The following is a 20,333-nucleotide window of genomic DNA, read 5'->3' as shown; positions in this document are numbered from 1 at the left end:
GCACTCTATCATTTTCTGAAAAGACTATTTTACCCTTTAAAATGAGTTTCGAATTACTCTTTTTCGAATGTTTTCGGATCATATTCTTATATTTTATGAATTTTGGATTTACCATTCTCAAAGTCAAAAAACTGTGTTACAAAAAAATATTTTAAAATAATTTTTTTATCTTCTGAATTTTCTATTCTGAAAATAATTTTTGTTTACCGAATCTTTCTATTCTTGAATCCAAAATTATCAAATATACGAAAAAATATATCTTATGAGATCAAAAGAATTTTACATAGATTCAGACCCTCACCTTCCCCAACCCTCTCTTCTAAGAAATCTTGGGTAGAGAATTACATTCTATAGTGTGTGTTCTCTACCTCTTCGGTAATTTTGTGCATATTTTTCAGATGCTTACTCGAAAATGAGTTAAAATTATATTTAATCGCAGGTAGAAATATATTTGAGTAGATTGTATTATAGCATTGTGGTAGAGTTTCTTTGTAGCAGATTGTTAGGATGAATTGTTGCATGATGGCCCCATGTGTTTCTCCGCATTCTGCTGAAGAAAATGCAAGATTCCTTCAACTCTAAAGTTGATTCTGTATTGGCAATCATTGAAACACTAATAATGTCAAAAGAGATGTCTTAACTCTTACGCTGACTTTGGGTGAAGGTGACAAAGGGAGCTGCATATATTTGCAAAGAAAGCTATAGATGATTGGTGATTTTGATGACTGAATGAGTAATCAATGCAACGAAAGGGAAAGAAGGAGACTAAAAAGAAGAGAGACTTTACATGTTAAAGAATAAATGTTATATTTTTGAAATTTTGAATACATTGTGAGTTGCAAATGATTAACTGAGTGCACGCCAGTGAGTTAGTGATAAGATGAGTCCAAAAAAGAGGCATTTATGATGCAAGTTTTGTGGGTAATTAGTTCCAACACTGAGTGCCTACTTCAGACATCAAATCATTGAAAAACAAAGCTTCCTTTCACAAATCAATCATTAATTTGGGATAAGACTACAAGCATTTTCAAGCACCGAATTATAAAATCAACCTTATAATAATAATAACCACATTCAGATGACACATATCATAATTTTGTTGTGTTTAATGTGATATATATGTACTTCTCTGTTAATAAACTAAGAAATCAATTCCTATCTTACAAAAATCAGAATCCAAATCTTGCGCCTTTCAACCTACTCGAAACTTAAATAGACCAATAGAACAAGTTTAATCAATAACTTTATTGCGGGTAATATCAACTAAAAATTAAGATATTTTATAGTGTTAAATATATCGACTAAAAATTAAGACTGAATGTAAATTTCATAATAATTATTTTGAATTTATCTTAATGATTATTTTTTAGAATTATTAGACCACCTGCTATCGAATTATTATTGTATCTTCCATAATATATACTCTCATGCACAAATTGTTATGCATCGGAGATTCTTAATAATCTGTTTTTTTTTTCTAGTAGGAGTAAAATCTATAGCTTTATGCAAGCTGTTTTGATGTCTTATTTGGATTTAAGAGTGAGGGTTGTAAGTAGTTCTTTTCGATTTTATTTAAGTTCTTAGGTGTTGGCGGGGTGTGTGTTGTGAACAAGGTTAAAGGTCGTGTGTTTTGTATAAGGGTTGAGTCATCCCTAAAGTGACTCACATTTATTCATTGTTTATTGCTGATAAAAAAAAAAATATATATATATATATATATATATATATATATAATTCATTGCTGATTTAAAAAACTAATCTAATTTATGCTCGAATTTTAATTGTCTCAATGTATGTTGCTCAGTAATGAATCGAGTCAGTTGTCCAATTACCATTTAATAATGTATTAATTTGTTTTGTATTTTTTTATTTGGGATAAAATAAAAAAATAATTTAAAATATCAAATTTGAATTTCAAAAATGTATATAAAAAATTATATTTGTTTTATAAAGAATACTTGTAAGCTAGCTTATTTTATCTACAATATGCAGTCAACTTAATAATTTCATCATTATTGTGCATAGTTAATTATTGTTGATAAGGCGTAGTGAGAATATTGAATTCGTGGTGTAGACTTGTTCCATTTTATTCTCCGGTTTTTTTGTTAGTGTGGTCGTTACTTCGTACTAGTCACGGAAATAGCAGAAATGGTATAAAAATACAATGGACCGAGAAGAAAAAAATCTGGGTCCATAATGGACCCATAAAAACGTGATTTACGGCTAGACATGGGCCACAAAATAAGCAGGTTAAAGCCCTATTCACCCAATAAGAAAACACATCACATCGTGGAAAACAAAAGTAATAAAAATGGAAACCCATGATGTCACACTAACTATTGGTAACTGTTGAGTTCAGTGTTTGAGACCCTTCACGTGGGTACAACCTATCTCTACTACAACCTTCTTACTTTTGCTTTAAGTTTATTTACACGCTTTGCTTTAATATTTCGTAGATTTCCAAAACATAACTTTTCCAACTTTTAGAGTATATATTTTGATAATGATGTGATAGTAGATGTTTATAAATTCAACAATTTTTTTTATAAATTTTAGATAACTTGATATTATAACAAAAGGTAGATTTTAAAATTTTAATTTAACTTTATAATATTAATTTATAAATAAAATTTGTATTTACTTATATATTATAAAATATACTTATTTTTAATTAATGTAAATCTCGAACATCATCAACGCAAACTTTAATATTATAAATGTTTCAAAGATTTTATGCTTGAAATTAATTTTACTAGAAGTTGAAATATTTACTTGTGAATTCTGTACGCAACAAAATTAATACAACAAAAATAGCGTAGCCCAAGTAAATAGAGTGCAAATCAATTCTCGTTACAGCAACTGGATTTTTGGAATGAAGTAAAACGAGGTACATGTCATTTTCTAGTCTAAAGGAGTCACAACCTCAATTCTTGAATATTCAACTTGTTTTTCTGCGAGGATAAAGATTTTGGTTGCTTTTTGACGCCCGATCAGAAACAGTAAAATATTGTTTTTCATTCATCATATTCGTAAAAGTAATTTCCACTGTGATAACACCACCCTAACCACACGTTATCTTCGGGTTACAGTTAAACACCTGAGAAAGTTTTAAACTTCAATTTTCTATTAAAAATGAGCCCAATAAATTTTACATCCTTAAAATATAATTAATATTTCAATTAACTTTGGTCATAAACTTGCTTGAAACGAATTGTATGTTATTTAAGTTTGAATAATTAGAGTTGATAAATACGTAAAAAGGTAAAATATATATATATATATATATATATATATATATTTATAATTGTTTAACGAGTGTAGTAGTAAGTAAATAATGTGGAACATTAGTGATGGTTTAGTTAAAGTTAGTAGTAGTTTGTTGGTATGTTTGAATAAAGCGAATGGAAGAGTGTAAAAGTTAAAATAATCCGCCGTACCGTTAGTTACACCCATAAAATAATGGAATAGCTAGGGTAGAGGACACAAGACAACAAACACAATATTTTGAAACCAAAAATAATTGACCTAGTCGAAATCAAAAAATGCCTCCAACGCCACTTTCAAAACATGTATTGGTTCGTTCGCAGTTTAAGGAAAAGCTGTGGAGAACAACAACGATGGACCCCTCTATTCTATTCTATTCTTTCCTTCCATTATTACATAATCCCTCCTTTTTCATTCAAATTTCTTCACCCCTGTTTTCGAGCCAATACACACAACTGCACAAACCATAATTTTATTACTAAAATTTATCACATACTGTATACCATAATCACCACGCCTTTTCACCTGAACAACACATCACTTCATTTCAATTCAAACTTGGACATCGTTCAGCCATACCTTGCGCTTTAGCCCCATCACTATCATCATTACCATAACCATAACCATACAAAACGACCACCTTTTATCGTATTATTGTTATTACAACTGATTATAATATTAATATTAAAAGGGTAAAAATGGAAAAAGCCCTGCCTAATCTCCTATCCTTTCACTATTCCTTCCACTAAAACTAAACCAGCTCCCAAAAGCTGCTTCCTATCTTTTCTTCCTATAACTAGAACTAGAAAGAAAAAGTGGATCCCTTATTTCAACTAAACTACCCAAACACATTCTTCAATTTCATCTTCTGCCAAATCAACCAAATAACACTGCCACAATCTATTTCATTTCTTCTCCGCACAAGTTTTCCCAGCAGCAATTAGAGCTTCAAAAGTGTTAGTAAGTCCACTCTTGTGGTAGGCGAATTTCACAGTTAGCTGCCTCTTCTCGTCCAACACTTAATCTCTGCTGCATCAGAACCGCCTTTCTTCTCGCCAAAATCGCCTCTGTAAGCCAAAAAAACCCAGAAAAAGTGAGTTCAACACTCATGCCAAGAACTTTGCTTGTTCAAAAGATTACACTTTAAAGACTAACTTACCGTAATCCGAAGCAAAGGCGCTCGAGAAGCGTTGTTGGTTAACCCCATTTAGGTCATCCATTTTCATGTTCAAGGCATGAGCCACCTTTGCTGGTAACAAGACAGGACCACAGCCTGACCAAATTAAAAACACACCATGAGACAACGTCAACCAGCACAACGACGGCGACATACAGAGAAGAGGCAAATAACCACTAACCAGTTTTCTTGCGAGATTCAGAAGGGGTTGTTTCATAATGACGAGGCAAGAACACCCCAGTTCCACCACACCCCCTTTTCACAGAAGATCCACCACCTGTACCGGGTACAGCAACCCGAGACCCGGATCCGCCATACTGCACCCGGTTGTTCTGTTGCTGAACTTGCAAAGGGGGCCATGCAGATTGGGGCAAAGATGTAGGACGGGTGCATTTCACATTAACACTCTCATGGCCAAACTCACGCGCTCTGTTCTGAACCTGAACCTGTTGCGGCTGAACGACCCAGTTAGGCTTGGTTGGCCTTCCCCAAACCGAACCGCACTGCTGCTTAGGTCTCGCAACCTAAGGAACCAACAAAACATCAATAATTATTAGAAACCCTACATAGACATGTAATAGGGTTAAAACAGAGCATATATTAGAAGGAAAGGGCAAATAAGGAACCAAAAAATTACAAAAAATAGCTTCTCTTACCTGATTGAAACTCTGGTTAAGCGGAGAATGTGTAACTGAACCCCTACTGTTCTGAAAGTCATACTGTGAAACATGGTTGTTATTTATCTTCAATCGTGCGACTTGTCCGGCGGCGGCGTATATGACTTCCCAGGGGTCGTTATTTTCATCAAACGGCGTCGTCGAGGGCGAAGGAACACGAGAGTACCCGTTCGGGCTTCCGTCGCCGGACACCGCGCTCCGACCCGACCAGCTCCCGAATCCGGTCAGCGTCGACTGCGGCGACCCGACTAAACCCTGAGCCTTCCTCGGAATCTCCGAGAATGTCCCATTGTCGGGTTGAATAGGCATCGCAGAGAGCTGCTTCCGAGGTTCGTTGAGCGAGGACTGACTGAGTCGGCGAGAGAGGCCGGCGAAGAAGTCCTCTTCGCCGTCGCTGCTTTCGGTCCCCGTGGAGCCCGCGAAAGATTCGAGAGTGGGAGAAGAGAGTCCGAACTCGTAGGGGAACTCGGAAGGAAAGGCAAAAGGGGCGTGGAAATGGGCGTTCTTGCAGTTGTCCTTGGTGTGATGGGCAAGAAAGTGCGAGGGAAGCCAGAGGGCAGCATCAGCCATGGTGGTTGTTGGAATGGGTAAGGAAGGGTTGTGAAGGGTCTGTGAGAAGTTTGGGGGATTTAATAATGTGAATGGGGCAGCTGAGGTTGCCGGGTTTGCAGGCCCAGTTTTCTGAGATAAGAGAGAGAGAGAGAGAGAGAGAGAGAGAGAGAGAGAGAGAGAGAGAGAGAGAAGACAGCAGTACTGATAGTAGGGAGTTGGAGCATAGAATGTTGAAGACAATCTGCTTTTATTAAGGTTTCAGGGTCCTTTTGAGGCACTCCCTATTTTCAAATTTAAATTACTATTATTTCTATTATTATTATTATTATTATTATTATTATTATTATGAATGGAAGAAGATATAGGAGAGAGAGAAGTGGAAACATTTGTCCCTGTTTTTGTTTGAACAAGGCACCTGCCATTTGTCCACTCCCAATCCTAACATCACTCTCTCATTGCCATACCACTTCCCATCATTCAAGGACAACCCATATTTAACAATATACTTATCTTCTTCACTCATCAAATTAACTTTCAATTCATTCACTTAATTTCATTCCAATTTCCTACAAAAACTACATAAATTAAACACACCCCACATTATTTTGACTGCGTTACATAACTAGTTTAATGAAACCTAATTCAATCCTATTCATAAACATGTTTTTGTTATGATTAACAAGGTTTTCGTTAATTTCTTGAAAGTCAAATTTCAGTTTTTTTTAACGTTAATATCAAAATTTATCTTGTATTTAAATAGATAATTTAATTGGTTTCTATCCGTTGGGTTTTTTTTATCATTGAGTATTGACAGAATTACTTCAACTTTTTTTTTATCAACAATAAAATAAATAAATAAATAGGGACCACTTTAAGGATGGTCCAACCCTTATACATAAATACTTGACATCAGTCTCCTATTAGAAGGCTTACCAAATTAACAAAGAATAACCATACCAACACTAACCAATGTTAATGAATCAACCTCATACCAACTAATTAGTAATATTAAATTTGAATCTTAAATGTGCAGTTGGAGTAAATAGTAAAAGATATCATTAATGTTCAAGAACTTAAACAGTCGGTGGATATTTATAGTGTCATTCTAAAAAAATTAAAATTTATTGAAAAAATAGGAAAGTGTTTGAATAGATTGTATACTATCCGGAACTCATAGTGAAATACCCCTCACTATACTTATATATTTAATTAATATAGCTCAGTTTCAATTGGTAGGGTTACGATGAAAATAAGAATTTTTTATTATTTATTTATTTAACACATGATTGAAAGGGGAAAAAAATAAGATATTTTGCGTATTTTTCAAAAAAAATTATAAATGTTGAATTTAAAAGACAATTAAGAAATTCGTTATAAAAGAGATCAACAACATTATCAAAGGACATATTACTAAAAACAAGTTATAAAAATGTACGTTCATAAATTTGAAATTTGAAATATTGCGTGTGTATTTTATTTTCCCTTTGTGTAATTGGTTTTGATTATAAATTTAAAATTATTGTTGGTGTAAATTTTGTTAATGGTGATTATAGATCTGCCGCCGAAGCTGGCTTTTATTTGAAGTTTTATGTAAATTGAAAAAATAGGTGGTGGGGTCCTTATATCCTTCGATTTGGACAATATTCGAATTAAACCAAGATTGACTTTTTTGTTTACAGGGAAAATTGGAAAATAGGGTAATGCATATGCACGTTCATACCCTCGCATTTGGATATCATTCAATTTGGACCTTTTTTTTCCATTTTTATAAAATTTCCATTATGATTCTTGATCATGGCTTTCTCAGCGTATTGTGCAATGTAAAGCACTTCAATAACCAATTCTCCACGATTATGTGATATCAAATCAAATATAATGAGTATCTTTTTTGTTTTTGCTTGTGGATACATCCTTTGACATTCTGCTTTTCATTTGCTTCTCAAACTACCAAATTACTCATTTCCACCACAAGGGGATAAGAACGAGTATCGTGCATCATTACAATAAATCATTTCCAATTATCCCATTTTGCAATGCTATCACAATGCTCTTTCTCTTTTTTTCACTCCTCTCTAAGTTCTAAGCAACCCCAAAAATCATTTTTTTACTACTGTGATACAATTTCATAATATAATTCTTAAAATAGTAAAATTAATAAAATGGATGAATAATATAAAGGTGTTACCATTGAGGTAGCACAATTTATTTATTTTAATATTTAATGAATGATACTACATACTTTCAAAACTAAATTCCTCCAAAAACTCACATACTTCATGCAAAACTCAATGGGGAAACATTTTTTCGATTGCCCAAATAATTACATATCTATCACTGTATCCCAACATCGCATTCAGTAAAATTTAAGTCTATCATCCACAATACTATTTACAATGATTCGTGTTTAAAAACATCAAACAACAATTTGTGGTTACGAATTAATTTTGATCAGTAAAATCTCAATTCAATGACTGATCTAACTTTCCAGACTCTTCAAATTCAATCCATATCATTATGCCTACTTTCTAAGTTTGATCCGTGTAATGAAAAAAAAAAATCCTGGTGGTTTTAAACTTATAGGGACTCAACAAAACATTTAATCTTTAGGGATTAAAAGAGTTGCAAAAGGCCACAGAAATTTAAAATGAATTTAACCTTAATTAGGTTTTGTATTTTAATAAAAATAATATGAGTAGATTAGATATCTTGCTGATAAAAAAAAAAATAGTAGATTAAATAAGCTAAATAGTAATTGAATCAATAGAAGGGCATTACTGGATTTAATGAGTTGAATCGTATGTTTTGAACTTATATTCTTTATTCGTGTTTTAGATTGTTAGGATTCGTTCGATGAGAAGATTAAGTTGATAGCTAATGGAGTAAATTAAATGACAATAAAACAACTATTACAATAATAATAGAAATTAAAAAAAAAGTAATTAACTGTACTATGGGATGATGATGGGAAAATATTTATTCTATCTTACCTTTTCTGTAATCAACCCTCCTTGAAAAAATCTGAAATGTTGATTAGGATAGGATAAAGTAACAAAAAGAACTAGCTAATTTTTATTTTTTTTTACCTTAGTCACCAAATTTTTATTTGTATTGATTCAATAGTAGAGAGATTTTAGGTTCTACACAAGTAGGCAAATCCAACAAAGATGTAGTTGAATTCTCTGTGGGACTAAGTTATAATGTATACAAGTCTTTGATGGCACCAGTGACATGTAAACGCTTGAATTGATGAAATTGTGCTTGAGTATGGTGACTTACTGTATCTTCTTGTCACGTGATTAATGCCTCCATTCAAATAAAATGTGATAAAACATTTGTTATAGTTAACTAGGTGTGTCTTCAATGTTGTTAACCATTGAGTATCAATAACAAGTTTTGTTGCAACAATTGGAAACAAATATGTTGAAACTGTTAGACAATGACCTTGAATGTGAGCTAGGAGGTGTTGGACTTTATCTTCACATTCCAACTATTAATTATTCTCCACTACCACCTTAAACAGGGTGCTTTGTAAACCTTTAACCTTAAAAAGTTGGCAAGTATCATAAGAAATAGAGGTATCGTAAGAAAGGTATCTCATCACTTGAGATTTGGAATCATAGAAATTAACATATAGAAGAAGAGAATAAAGAAATAGACAAACGAATAGATTATTACTCACATTCAACTTGTTTTCTCTTATTCCTTATATTCACATAATTTTTCTTCCATTCTTACTATAACCGTGTTCTTGTGGTGTTAGAGATCTCACATCGACTAGAGATTATAGTCTTTCATAATATATAAGTGAGTTCAAACCTCACCTCATTGATATGATTTTATGAGGTTGAGTTAGACTTGAAGTTCGCTTCGTAATATGTGAGTCTCCTAAAGACATCCACGTTCTATAAATTTATTACATCCTCTTGATTTTGTTTTCTTGCTATTTTCTTCCCTCCATTTGAATATTCCATATTTGCATCATATACTATAGAACATGTCATGTTTTAGATAATTAAAAAAACTAAAAACAGCATAAAAAAAAATACATCAAAATATATTTGTTCGCTTTATGAAACATTATACCTATACACTAATATTAAAAGGACATACAACACTTATTGTTTGGGTATGTTTCTTTAATTAGTCAACCTAATTTCACTCATTTATTTTCATACTTTGACCTAAGCGAACTAAACCTATAAGCGTACCATCCTTATAATCTACCTAAGAGTTATAATCACGAGAAATGTATTGTAAATACTTATATTTTATGTTAAAGGTTTTTTTTAAAAAAATCTCATAGAAATCATAGAAAAGGTACTTTATTTTAAAACAATCCCGTAAAGTTGAAGTTTATTGTTTGGTTATAATCATACCTTTTTTTAGACACACTAAGTAATTAAATCAACGAATAAAACAATAAGTAATGCGGCCCAATCATAACGCCATAAAATTATGCATAATTATTAATGTTTCACCGAAAAAACAGAAAAAATTAAATGAAATAATAGATGAATTTATGGGAGACGTTTGATCCAATAAATTACATAAGTCAAACCAATTTAAATATTAACTGGTTCTTTTATTTCAAATTTGAATCAAACAATTTTTTAATTAATGAACAGCTATGGTTGGTGGAGATGAAAAGGGTAGGGAATAGTATTATTGGTGCTTTTCTTTAATCAAAATTAAATTTCACATGATAAGTAAGTTTTTTTTTCTTAGAAAATATACAATTGATCATACATTCTAATCTGATTATGACAATTGGTGATACATTAGAGAATATGTAAAATTGGAAAGAATAACTTGGAGAATGGGTTAAAGTGAAGGGTAATAATGTTTTTGCCATCATACACGAATTGGTGTGAGCATTATGGGATGCACATTCTTTTCTATTTGTTTCTAAACTTGGACACACCTTATGCTACTTAGTTTCTTGAAATAAGTTTCACCTTTATCTATACAAAAGAAATCATGATAAATTTAGTATTTACAATTTTTAAACTTTAGATTTTTTTTTATTTGTATATTAATATGTTTATGATTTTATTTCGTTTTAATTGTTTATTTTCTTAATTTTTGTATTCAGTGTTACCAAGTATCTTAACTATTAGTTAGATTCTGGTGTTGTTTTATCACTACAAGAAAATCATGAAATAGAAACAAATTTTTAGAGACCAAAATAATTAGTTGGAATAGTAACTAATTTAGAAACTAAAAGAAAAATTGGTTTCTAAATTAGTTTTTATTATTGTTAAATAGTTTCTAAATTTGTATCTAATTAGCAATCAAGGTTTTAACTACCAATTATTTAGTTTCTAAATTTGGTCTATAAAATCTTGGTTGCTAATTAGATACCAATTTAGAAACTATTTAATAATTATAGAAACTAATTTAGAAAGCAAATTTTGTTTTAATTTCTAAAATGGTCTCTAATTTAGTTACTATTGTAACTAATTATTTTGATCTCTAAAAATTAGTTTCTATTTCATGAGTTTCTTGTAGTGTATCATAGCGTGAAATTTCATTATATGTTTTTTTACGGCAAACATATAATTAGATGTAACAAATTTATTGAATTTTGCCTCTGAGAACTATTAAGTGATTGTTAAAATTTTTTAGAACAATAATATATATAAGTATTATATGTTTTAAAAAATTGAATAAACAGTTGACACTGACATAAACAAGATTAATTATCTATAAGTTTCTCGTATGAGGATATTTTTTTTCTGTAAGTGATATTTATATTATTTTTTTATTTTTTTATTTTAGTTTTGGGACATAAATGAGAAATGGAACCCACATGTGAATATGATGTTGTTGGGTGTTGGGTTTGTGTTGGTGACCCCATGAATTGGGATCTTTAATTGTTGCTTTAATCAGTATAATATCCGTCACTAATAAAAGCAAAGAACAGCATGATTAGGGCATTTGACCCAGAACGTTCTATTATTACTCCTTATTACCCTTCTTCTCTTCCTTTTCTTTCTTTCTGTCTACTCCCTGCTAATCCATAAAAATATGGTCAAAAGGATTTTAAAGTATCCCATTTCTGGCTGGTTTTTCTATTCATTCGGAATAATTTTTTAAAAATTTATTAAACGGGTAAATTTATTATTTTTTATGAAAATTGATAAGTTAAGTTTAAGGTGATAACTTTGAAATGAAATAATTGTGTAATCAAATACGACTTCTACTTAAATTATATTATAATTTCCTTTACATAAATTGTCAGGGAGAACACAATTTTACTATTGTAGTTGTGTATAATGATACGATTATTTTATTTTTTTAAAATAAATTAAATAAAAATTGTGTATGAAGGTACTACTTCTTCATTTTAATAAGATGTCCCAGAAACAATAGTGCTTATGGTCCTCTTAGCGTCGCAATTGTGTTTCCTATAAAATTGGAGCCACTAAAAGGCATGTCAATTTGCAAATAGTGCATACAATGTTGATTAGAGACATATCTTGAACTTAACAAAGGAAACATTTCTCTTTATCTTTTTTTGTTAAAGACTTTACAAGGTATTTGTTAATAGTTGTTTTTAAGAACAAAGAAGTTGTTCCTTCATCTACAACTTTCGATCAATTTATTAAAAAAAAAAAAAAAACAGTGTCATTATGCAATATTTTTATTAAAAAAAGTAAAAATATTAAAATTTTACTTCTAATGACGATTTATATAAAATAATTTTAATTTAGTTTAAGCAGAAATAGTGTTTGAGTGTATAATTTTTTTCTCAAACACCACTTAAGATTAAGATAAACACTTTCTAAATATGTATACTTAATAATAGTTTGACTCGGTAAACATAAATGAATATTGATAATTTATGATTTTTACTAATTATGTATAAAAGTTTTTGGCAAATTCATTAGGATGTCAACAAAGAGATTTTACTCTAATTCTCCACTATCAATATGAAATATTTAATAATACTATTTTACCTTTTACAAATACTATGATAAAAAATTATAGTAAGAAATAAAAGAGAAAATACAAAAAAGATATGAAAAAAATATTTTATTTTTTATTAAAATCAGAACAGGTTAATATATATATATATATATATATATATATATAATACAAGAAAATTATGAAATACAAACCAATTTTAGAAAAAAAATAATTAGTTGTTATAGTGACTAAATTAAAAATATTTTAAAAATTAAAAAAAATATTTCTAAATTAGTTTATATTATTGTTAAATTAGTATCTAATTAACTACAAAGATTTTTGTTACCAAATTTATAATCTAAATAATTGGTAGTTAAAAATTTGATAACTAATTAGATAACAATTTAAAAATCATTTAACAGTACTAAAAACTAATTTAGAAACTAATTTTTTTTAATATGTAAAATAGTATCTAATTTAATCACTATAGTAATTAATTATTTTTTTTATAAAATTAATTTTTATTTATTAATTTTTTTGTAATGTTAATGTTATATATAAAAAAATAATAAGTATTTCATTCGACTCATAAAGGTTTTCAATTTGTATTGATTATCATGGATTTTTGTATTCTGATTCGTGTTTGAGAAATAAAAAGAGGAAATGTTATTAACTATATTGGTATCTTTAATATGGATTTTGTTTTCTACCAAATCCTATCCAAATAAAAAGTGTAAAAATATATAATAGTTAAAAAATAAATTAGAAAGTACAAATATAATTTATTTTAGAAAAAATGTGATAATGGAACGTACATAATGCGTAGAACATTCTTCAACTGGAAAACTGACGCGTAAGAGGAATTACCATCATCTTCGTTCACCCGCTGTATCAACCCACAATCTTCGCATTCAATTACATATTTTTAGATAATTTAATAACTGTGTGATAACAAATAATATGATAGGTTCAATAATTTTTGTTATTTACAAAATTAAATTTATATATTATAAATTAATTTTATATCTAACTAATATAAGATCTCTAAATTCTTTCACGTTAGTTATTCTTTCTCCGATCTTTATCGTAGTTCCAATAACTACACTTGTACTTTCACCATTTAACACAATCACCCACTATTTCTTATTCTCCAAGAAGTAGAACCCTAACATCACAAAAAAACAATCTGAAACCCTATAGCTTTTACCATTATTTCATTTCAAGTTTATCAAACATTATTAGAATACAAATATATTTCTTTTATAGATATGAACGTAGTTTTGTTTTTAGTCCTAAAGTTTGAAACAATCTATTTGTTTAGTCCTTCCAAAAAATATGTAAAAGTTAGATATATGAAAAATGTATTCTTTTCTAGTACTTTAATATATTATCTCAGCTTCATGAATTCAATATAAAAAAAGATATTTACAATGTGTTTGTATCAAGTTGAATACTCTTTGTGAACAAATTAGAGGTGCAGATAGTTTGAGTTTAATTACAAATTTGTCCTTCAATTTGTGATTTGAATTACATCTTTATCCTTGAAATTATGAGAAAAAAAAATCATGATGTTAAAGTTCAGTATTGTGAGTGGAAAATTTAATTATTGACAGTAATTTCTTAGTTTGAATTTTTTTTTTTAATTCTCTACGTAAATAATGATAACAAAGACAAATTAATATTGGTAGGCATAAAATTGAAGGGTCCCTTATATTGGTGGTGCACTGATGAAAAAAAAAAGGTATAGACATTGGGTTTTATGTACATAATGGGATATAAACAAGGTAAGTAATGAAAATATAAACTATTTACACATCAACAACCATAAACTATTTTCAATGTATCTTTTAGGCAATCGTTGAATGAACATTAGTTTTTTTTTTTATGCATATCGATATTTTATTTTTGCTACAACACTAATTGAGTTCGGATCTATGTATCACAGACATTGATACGACACAGACAGTGATACAAAGATATGTAAAATCTCTAAAATGTAAGACACGGGGACATAAATCTATATATTATATAATTATGAATTATATAAATTGACAATAAAGACTTATGTGTATAAATATGTTCAAAATGATTTTTTTGAGCAGAAAAATGTTTTTCATGACTGATTCACAATGATTCATTTTTTAGTTTTATAATCATAATAACAATTTATACAATAAAATTTGAATTTTGAGAAAATTAATGTATTTTTTTTTTTAAAATTGTGTTAGAACTGTATTAGAATTATCAGAAATCTAACAAATACTTTTTGAATTGGACATTTTACGGATACGTGTCTTACAGGTGTCATACGAGTGTCGGTATTCAACAAGAGTATCGGACACCAACACGCCATTTAAGAGGAGGTACGAGTTTCATAGGTTCGGATTTTACAATTTATTTCTAAATAAAAATTTAATAATTATAACTTTTTTTATACTTTTAAAATAATTATATTCGTTTGGATAATTAAATTGTATCCTCGTTTCTAATTATGCATATATACACATCTATTTAATTCCATAATTATAATAAATGTTTCTAAATATTCTTTCGCAATTCTTACATCTATTCTCATGTATGTATTCACTATTTATTCTTAATAAAAATAACACATGGGCATTTATGTCATTTTTTTAATATACTTTTTAAACATGTTCTATCATTCACATTAATTGTGTATACTACAAACTTTCATACTATTTCTCATTTAAAGTATATCAAATTAATATATAGAATAAAAATATAATTAAATCTTAATCTTTGTCGAATGAATATTGATTACCCAAGTTAATTAAGAGAGTACCTGTTTTGTCAAATAACTTTTTCCTACTAATATTTAACCAAATTTTAAACAACTTGTTAATATTTATCTCCATTGATCATGATTTTTTTTGGACAAACACGTAATTTACTATCACGATATCTGCTTATATTCTTTGTTGCAAACATACGTAATAATGGATTTTTTTAATTATAAATTTGTTAGAATTTTTTATTTGGTAGTTATTAGATATTAATTCATAAATAATTTATAAATGTGAGAAATTAATTTAAAAATTAATAATTTTTTATTTTTAAAATAATATTTAAATATTATTTTTTCACTTTGTTAGTTATTAAATATTAATTCATCAATATTAAAAACTAATAATTTTTTAAGTATGTGGTCTAATTTAGTTATTATAACAATTATTTATTTATATTTTTAAAATTAATTTTTATTTAATTTATTTACAGTGATTTGAATATATATATATATATATATATATATATATATATATATATATATATATTATGTGTACGTGGCTATTTTTTGGAAATAAAACAAGCATGTGCATTTTGAAACACTCCAAATACATTGTTCACTCGAATTGAAATGGACGGATTTATTTTATTTGCTTCCATTCAATTGCACAGATTTGCGGAAGAATGATAAAAGTCATCTTCTTTATCATGCGAAGAAAAACAAGAAAACATTAAAAAAAAAAATACATCACATCATATCAAAATTCTAAATTACCCTTAATTTTAAAAATTTTAAATAGAAATAATATATAAAATAATAATAATAGTAAATAAAATAATAATAATAATAAATAAAAATAAAAATAAAAAATTAATATTTAATAATAATTAAAAAAAATTTATTAAATAATAATATTAACAATAATAAAAATTATTTTTAATTTTGATTTGATTTGATTTTATGAAAATATTTTTTATATGTATTTATAAAATTTTAATTAACTAAAATTAACATAAAAAATTTATATCTCATATTTTATTATTTAAATATTTTTTTTTAAAAATGTTAAATTTGTAAACTTATATTTTACACATTTAAAAAAAATAAAAATTTTCTTACAACCATCATATCACCCACAAACTTCAATAAACTTTCCTCACAAATCCACTATAATATACCTGAATCTAAACAATCTCACTTTCTTTACATTTTCTTCTCAAATCACTTTAAATTCACTCCCTCAAATCCTCTTCCCAATCCAAACACATATTTAATGTAAAATGAATGAGTTATAATCTATTAGTTTTGAAGTATTTCTTTTTATTTATTTTTTATTATTATAAAAGAATACAAAATTATGTTATTGAGGAGAATCTTTTACATGCCCATGAATCTGTGTTATTGATGAATAAGATGAGTATATTTAAAAATGAAGAATGAATTGATGGGAAGAAGAAAGAGAAGGATGTTGCATTTATTGCAGCAAATTGTATGTGTCGAAAAATCCCCAGAAATCCCGTGAGTGGGTAAAGATGCATCAGCTGTAATTCAGGAACATATGCATTATTCATTGCACTTATTAAATGCTCTTCACCCTTTCTTTCACCCAAAAACACTAACCATAAATTTAACACAACAACAAAATTTCTCCTCTTGTTTACTCTCACAAAATATTATACACTAATAATTAACAATTACTAACCACAACATATATAGCTTTTTAATTGCAAAACTTAGTATGTTCTTTCCCCCTGTTTCTTCTTTTATGTTTTCATTTTTTTGTATTGTTACAACGTATCAGTTTCTATTTATTATATTAACTATATTTTATTATTTTTATTAAAAATAATTTAAATATTTTAACTACATCTTCAAAATTTACTTATTAAATAGATTTGATTATCCCACGAAGTTAATTTCCCGCCAAATCCAGGAACAAAGAGAAGCACTGTTAATAATGGCGGGAAGTAGAATAAAATAATAAATGAACCGCGTAAAAGGATAACATTCGGTTACTTCATTTTCTTACTCACTCTTCTTTATTTTATTAATTATGACTGATAATAATAATTTAATTTGTATAATAAATTTAAAACTATAGTCCTTTACATAAGTTGTATTAATCTTCCATCATATCACCTTTTTAGTACCTGCACCCATCAACTCTTCATACTTGTTGTGTCTCACTTGTCAAATCGTTTTTAAATTATTAAAAGTTATGTGTGTCAAAAAATATAAAATGTAATGTTAGGTTTTCAAAAATTGAACAAGAATTGGAGCCAAAAGCTATTTAGGGTTTGCCGCCTAAAAAGGATAGAGATGCCATCATTTCACTATCAAGTTGGAGTGTACGTTCCTGAGCCACATCCATCAATATACGTGTAATTATGTATCATGAATAATTCTTATTTAAATATATTATCATGTTCAGAATCAATATTTAAATTCATAGGATATTAATATAAAGATAATATTTTATTTTTTTAATATATTTTATTTAAATTCATAATGATTAACACTATAAAAATCTATACATTTAATAGGATACTAGTATTATATGAAAAAATAAACTTTAACTAGAGTTGAATAAAAAAAAATTATGAAATTAAAATAATTTTTACAAATCAAAATAATTAGTTATAATGGTAACTAAATTAGAGAGTATTCTAAAAATTAAAACAAAAATTATTTTTTAAATTAATTTTTATTATCGTTAAATAGTTTTTAAATTGATATATAATTAACCACCAAAGTTTTAACTACCAATTATTTAGTTTCTAAATTTGGTCTCTAGGTTGCTAATTAGATACCAATTTAGAAACTATTTAACAATAATAGAAACTAATTTAGAAATCAATTTTTGTTATAGTTTCTAAAATGATCTCTAATTTAGTTACTATTGCAACTAATTATTTTGGTCTCTAGAAATTGGTTTTCTTGTAGTGGTTATAACAACTAAAAAAATAATTATAACTAAAAATCTAAAATATTATATAAATTATATTTATAATCTAAATGAAATATTTAAATTATATAATTTTATGTGACATGTATTAATACAATATTTATTATGATTAATTTATATATTTGTATGGTAATTATATTTAATATCTCAAAATTATAGTTTAAATAGTTTGTGAAGCCTAATGATTTACAGAATAATCTTAATCGAACAGAACACACGTACAATTAGATGCTTTAATTAAAAGCGAAGTGGTAGAATAGTGATTTGTTTATTTATTGGTGGTAACGGATAGCTAACATAATATTCCCTGTATATATGATGTTGACATGTATAGGGTACACTAAGTTACGTGTTACTTAAGTCAAGTGTCACTTTTATTTATAGTTATGATTATAATCACAGAACCAGTGTAAAATGTCTTCATTTAAAAATAAAAATATGAAAACAAGGTAAATTTAATTATTTATATTAAAAAATAAATAAAACAAAGTACTTTATAAATTATGAAGTGAAAAATATTGAAATAAAAATTAAAATATTGCATCACTTCCTCTTTGTACTTTATAATTTTAATTTATTGATGACACTAAGGTGTCTTTGGACAGTTGTTTTTATGATTTATTTGATTAAAACACGTTTTGTTTAAGACGTGATAGATTATGTCGTGCTAATGTTTGAATGACAAAAATATGATTTATAGATTATACATTTATGTCTAGTCAAGATTTGAGAAGAGTTATAAATACAATGAAAATAAAACAAATAAAATTGAATATTATAAAATAATATATTTTATAAGAGTTTTCAAATATAATCATAAGATAAAGGTTTTCAAAAAATTTTATACTAATTCCTCTCTTCTTTATTGTTGAGATGTATCACTTCTAACTATAATACAATCTTCAATCATCATCACCACATATCTCACATTACACACTAAAAGATATTAATCAACGTGTCTATTTTTAATTTCAATATGTGTAAATTTTTTATAATTTATTTGATACAAATTTTTTTCACAGCACTTAATAGACTTTTATCTATGTAATTTTAGTGTATATGAGAATCATCTTTATCATATAGTTCCAAAATTAATGCACCTTATTGACCTTCCAAAATTTATTTGTTTATAAATTAATTTTATAAAAAAACTTATTTTATTTTTCATAAAAGCTTTATCACATATTTTTTTTATTAATGTATGAACTAGTTTTAGAAAAAAAAATATTTTTTAAGATCCTATTATATAATAATTCCTATAAATATTTCTAAATGAAAACAATAAGAAAAAAATGACATGAAATAAACTAAATTTTCTTATATGAAAATTAATTTGTACTTTTTATATTAACATTTTTTAAAATAGTTTAAGCAATGCACAATATATTAGTTTTTTAATATATTTATTTTATTTTATTATATCACAAGTGTTTATTCCTCAACGTACCTTTAGTTTCTTCTCCTAGAGGTAGTTGTGAAAATTTTATTCAGACACAGTGTATGAACTAAAACTTGTAACTTCAAAAGTCGAACCAAATAACTTGAGTTGCATGATTAACCAGCTTGCACTTATTTTAGTTTGACTAACGATTTTGATTTTGAAATTAAAACATAATATTAAACTCTAGAACAGGTTATATTTACATGCAGAATCACGTGTATTCTGAATGGTGCAGAATTGTATTATATTCAGAATGAAAAGAAAAAAAGAGGTTTGTGAGAGTTCGGTAATCAAGGAAAAATAAAAAAGAAAAGGAAAAGAAAAAATGGAAGTAAATTCTCATTGATTAAGAATTGTATATGTTGATACAAGAGTTAGCAACAATTAATTCTTGATATTTGTAAAAGAATTTAAAATTAAGTTAAACTTGAACTAACAAAATAATTAATTCATATAAAATTCGACTTCAACTTCAGTAAACTATTTTTTATCTAATCATATTAAAAATTCAGACAAGTTGGTGTGATTCAATTTCATATTGATTTTTTTTGAAAGAAACAAATTATATTATTAAAACATTTAAATTAAATAAAAAAATCCAT

General features: G+C 27.3%; 1 protein-coding gene across 1 annotated transcript; it reads right to left on the bottom strand.

Moving 5' to 3' along the window:
- Window positions 1-3,720: 3,720 nt before the first annotated feature.
- On the bottom strand, window positions 3,721-5,953 carry LOC137815032 (uncharacterized). Its single transcript, XM_068618053.1, has 4 exons — window positions 5,098-5,953; window positions 4,623-4,965; window positions 4,424-4,537; window positions 3,721-4,331 (listed from the first exon to the last, which is right to left on the bottom strand). The coding sequence occupies exons 1-4, from the start codon at window positions 5,686-5,688 to the stop codon at window positions 4,222-4,224; spliced, it is 1,158 nt and encodes a 385-aa protein (XP_068474154.1). The 5' UTR covers window positions 5,689-5,953; the 3' UTR covers window positions 3,721-4,221.
- Window positions 5,954-20,333: the final 14,380 nt, after the last annotated feature.

This window comes from Phaseolus vulgaris, chromosome 1, assembly GCF_000499845.2.
Source record: "Phaseolus vulgaris cultivar G19833 chromosome 1, P. vulgaris v2.0, whole genome shotgun sequence".
Classification (NCBI taxonomy): Eukaryota; Viridiplantae; Streptophyta; class Magnoliopsida; order Fabales; family Fabaceae; genus Phaseolus; species Phaseolus vulgaris.
The sequence above is the reverse complement of the archived record's forward strand: the minus strand, read 5'-3'. Positions and strand labels throughout refer to the sequence as shown.

Bases quoted from the DNA above. Each gene is read 5' to 3' on its own strand.
- LOC137815032 (XM_068618053.1), bottom strand. From the start codon at position 5,688: ATGGCTGATGCTGCCCTCTGGCTTCCCTCGCACTTTCTTGCCCATCAC. The intron at 4,538-4,622 runs GTTAGTGGTTAT...TAATTTGGTCAG, and splicing joins TGAATCTCGCAAGAAAACTG to GCTGTGGTCCTGTCTTGTTA. The intron at 4,332-4,423 runs GTAAGTTAGTCT...TTTGGCTTACAG, and splicing joins CGCCTTTGCTTCGGATTACG to AGGCGATTTTGGCGAGAAGA.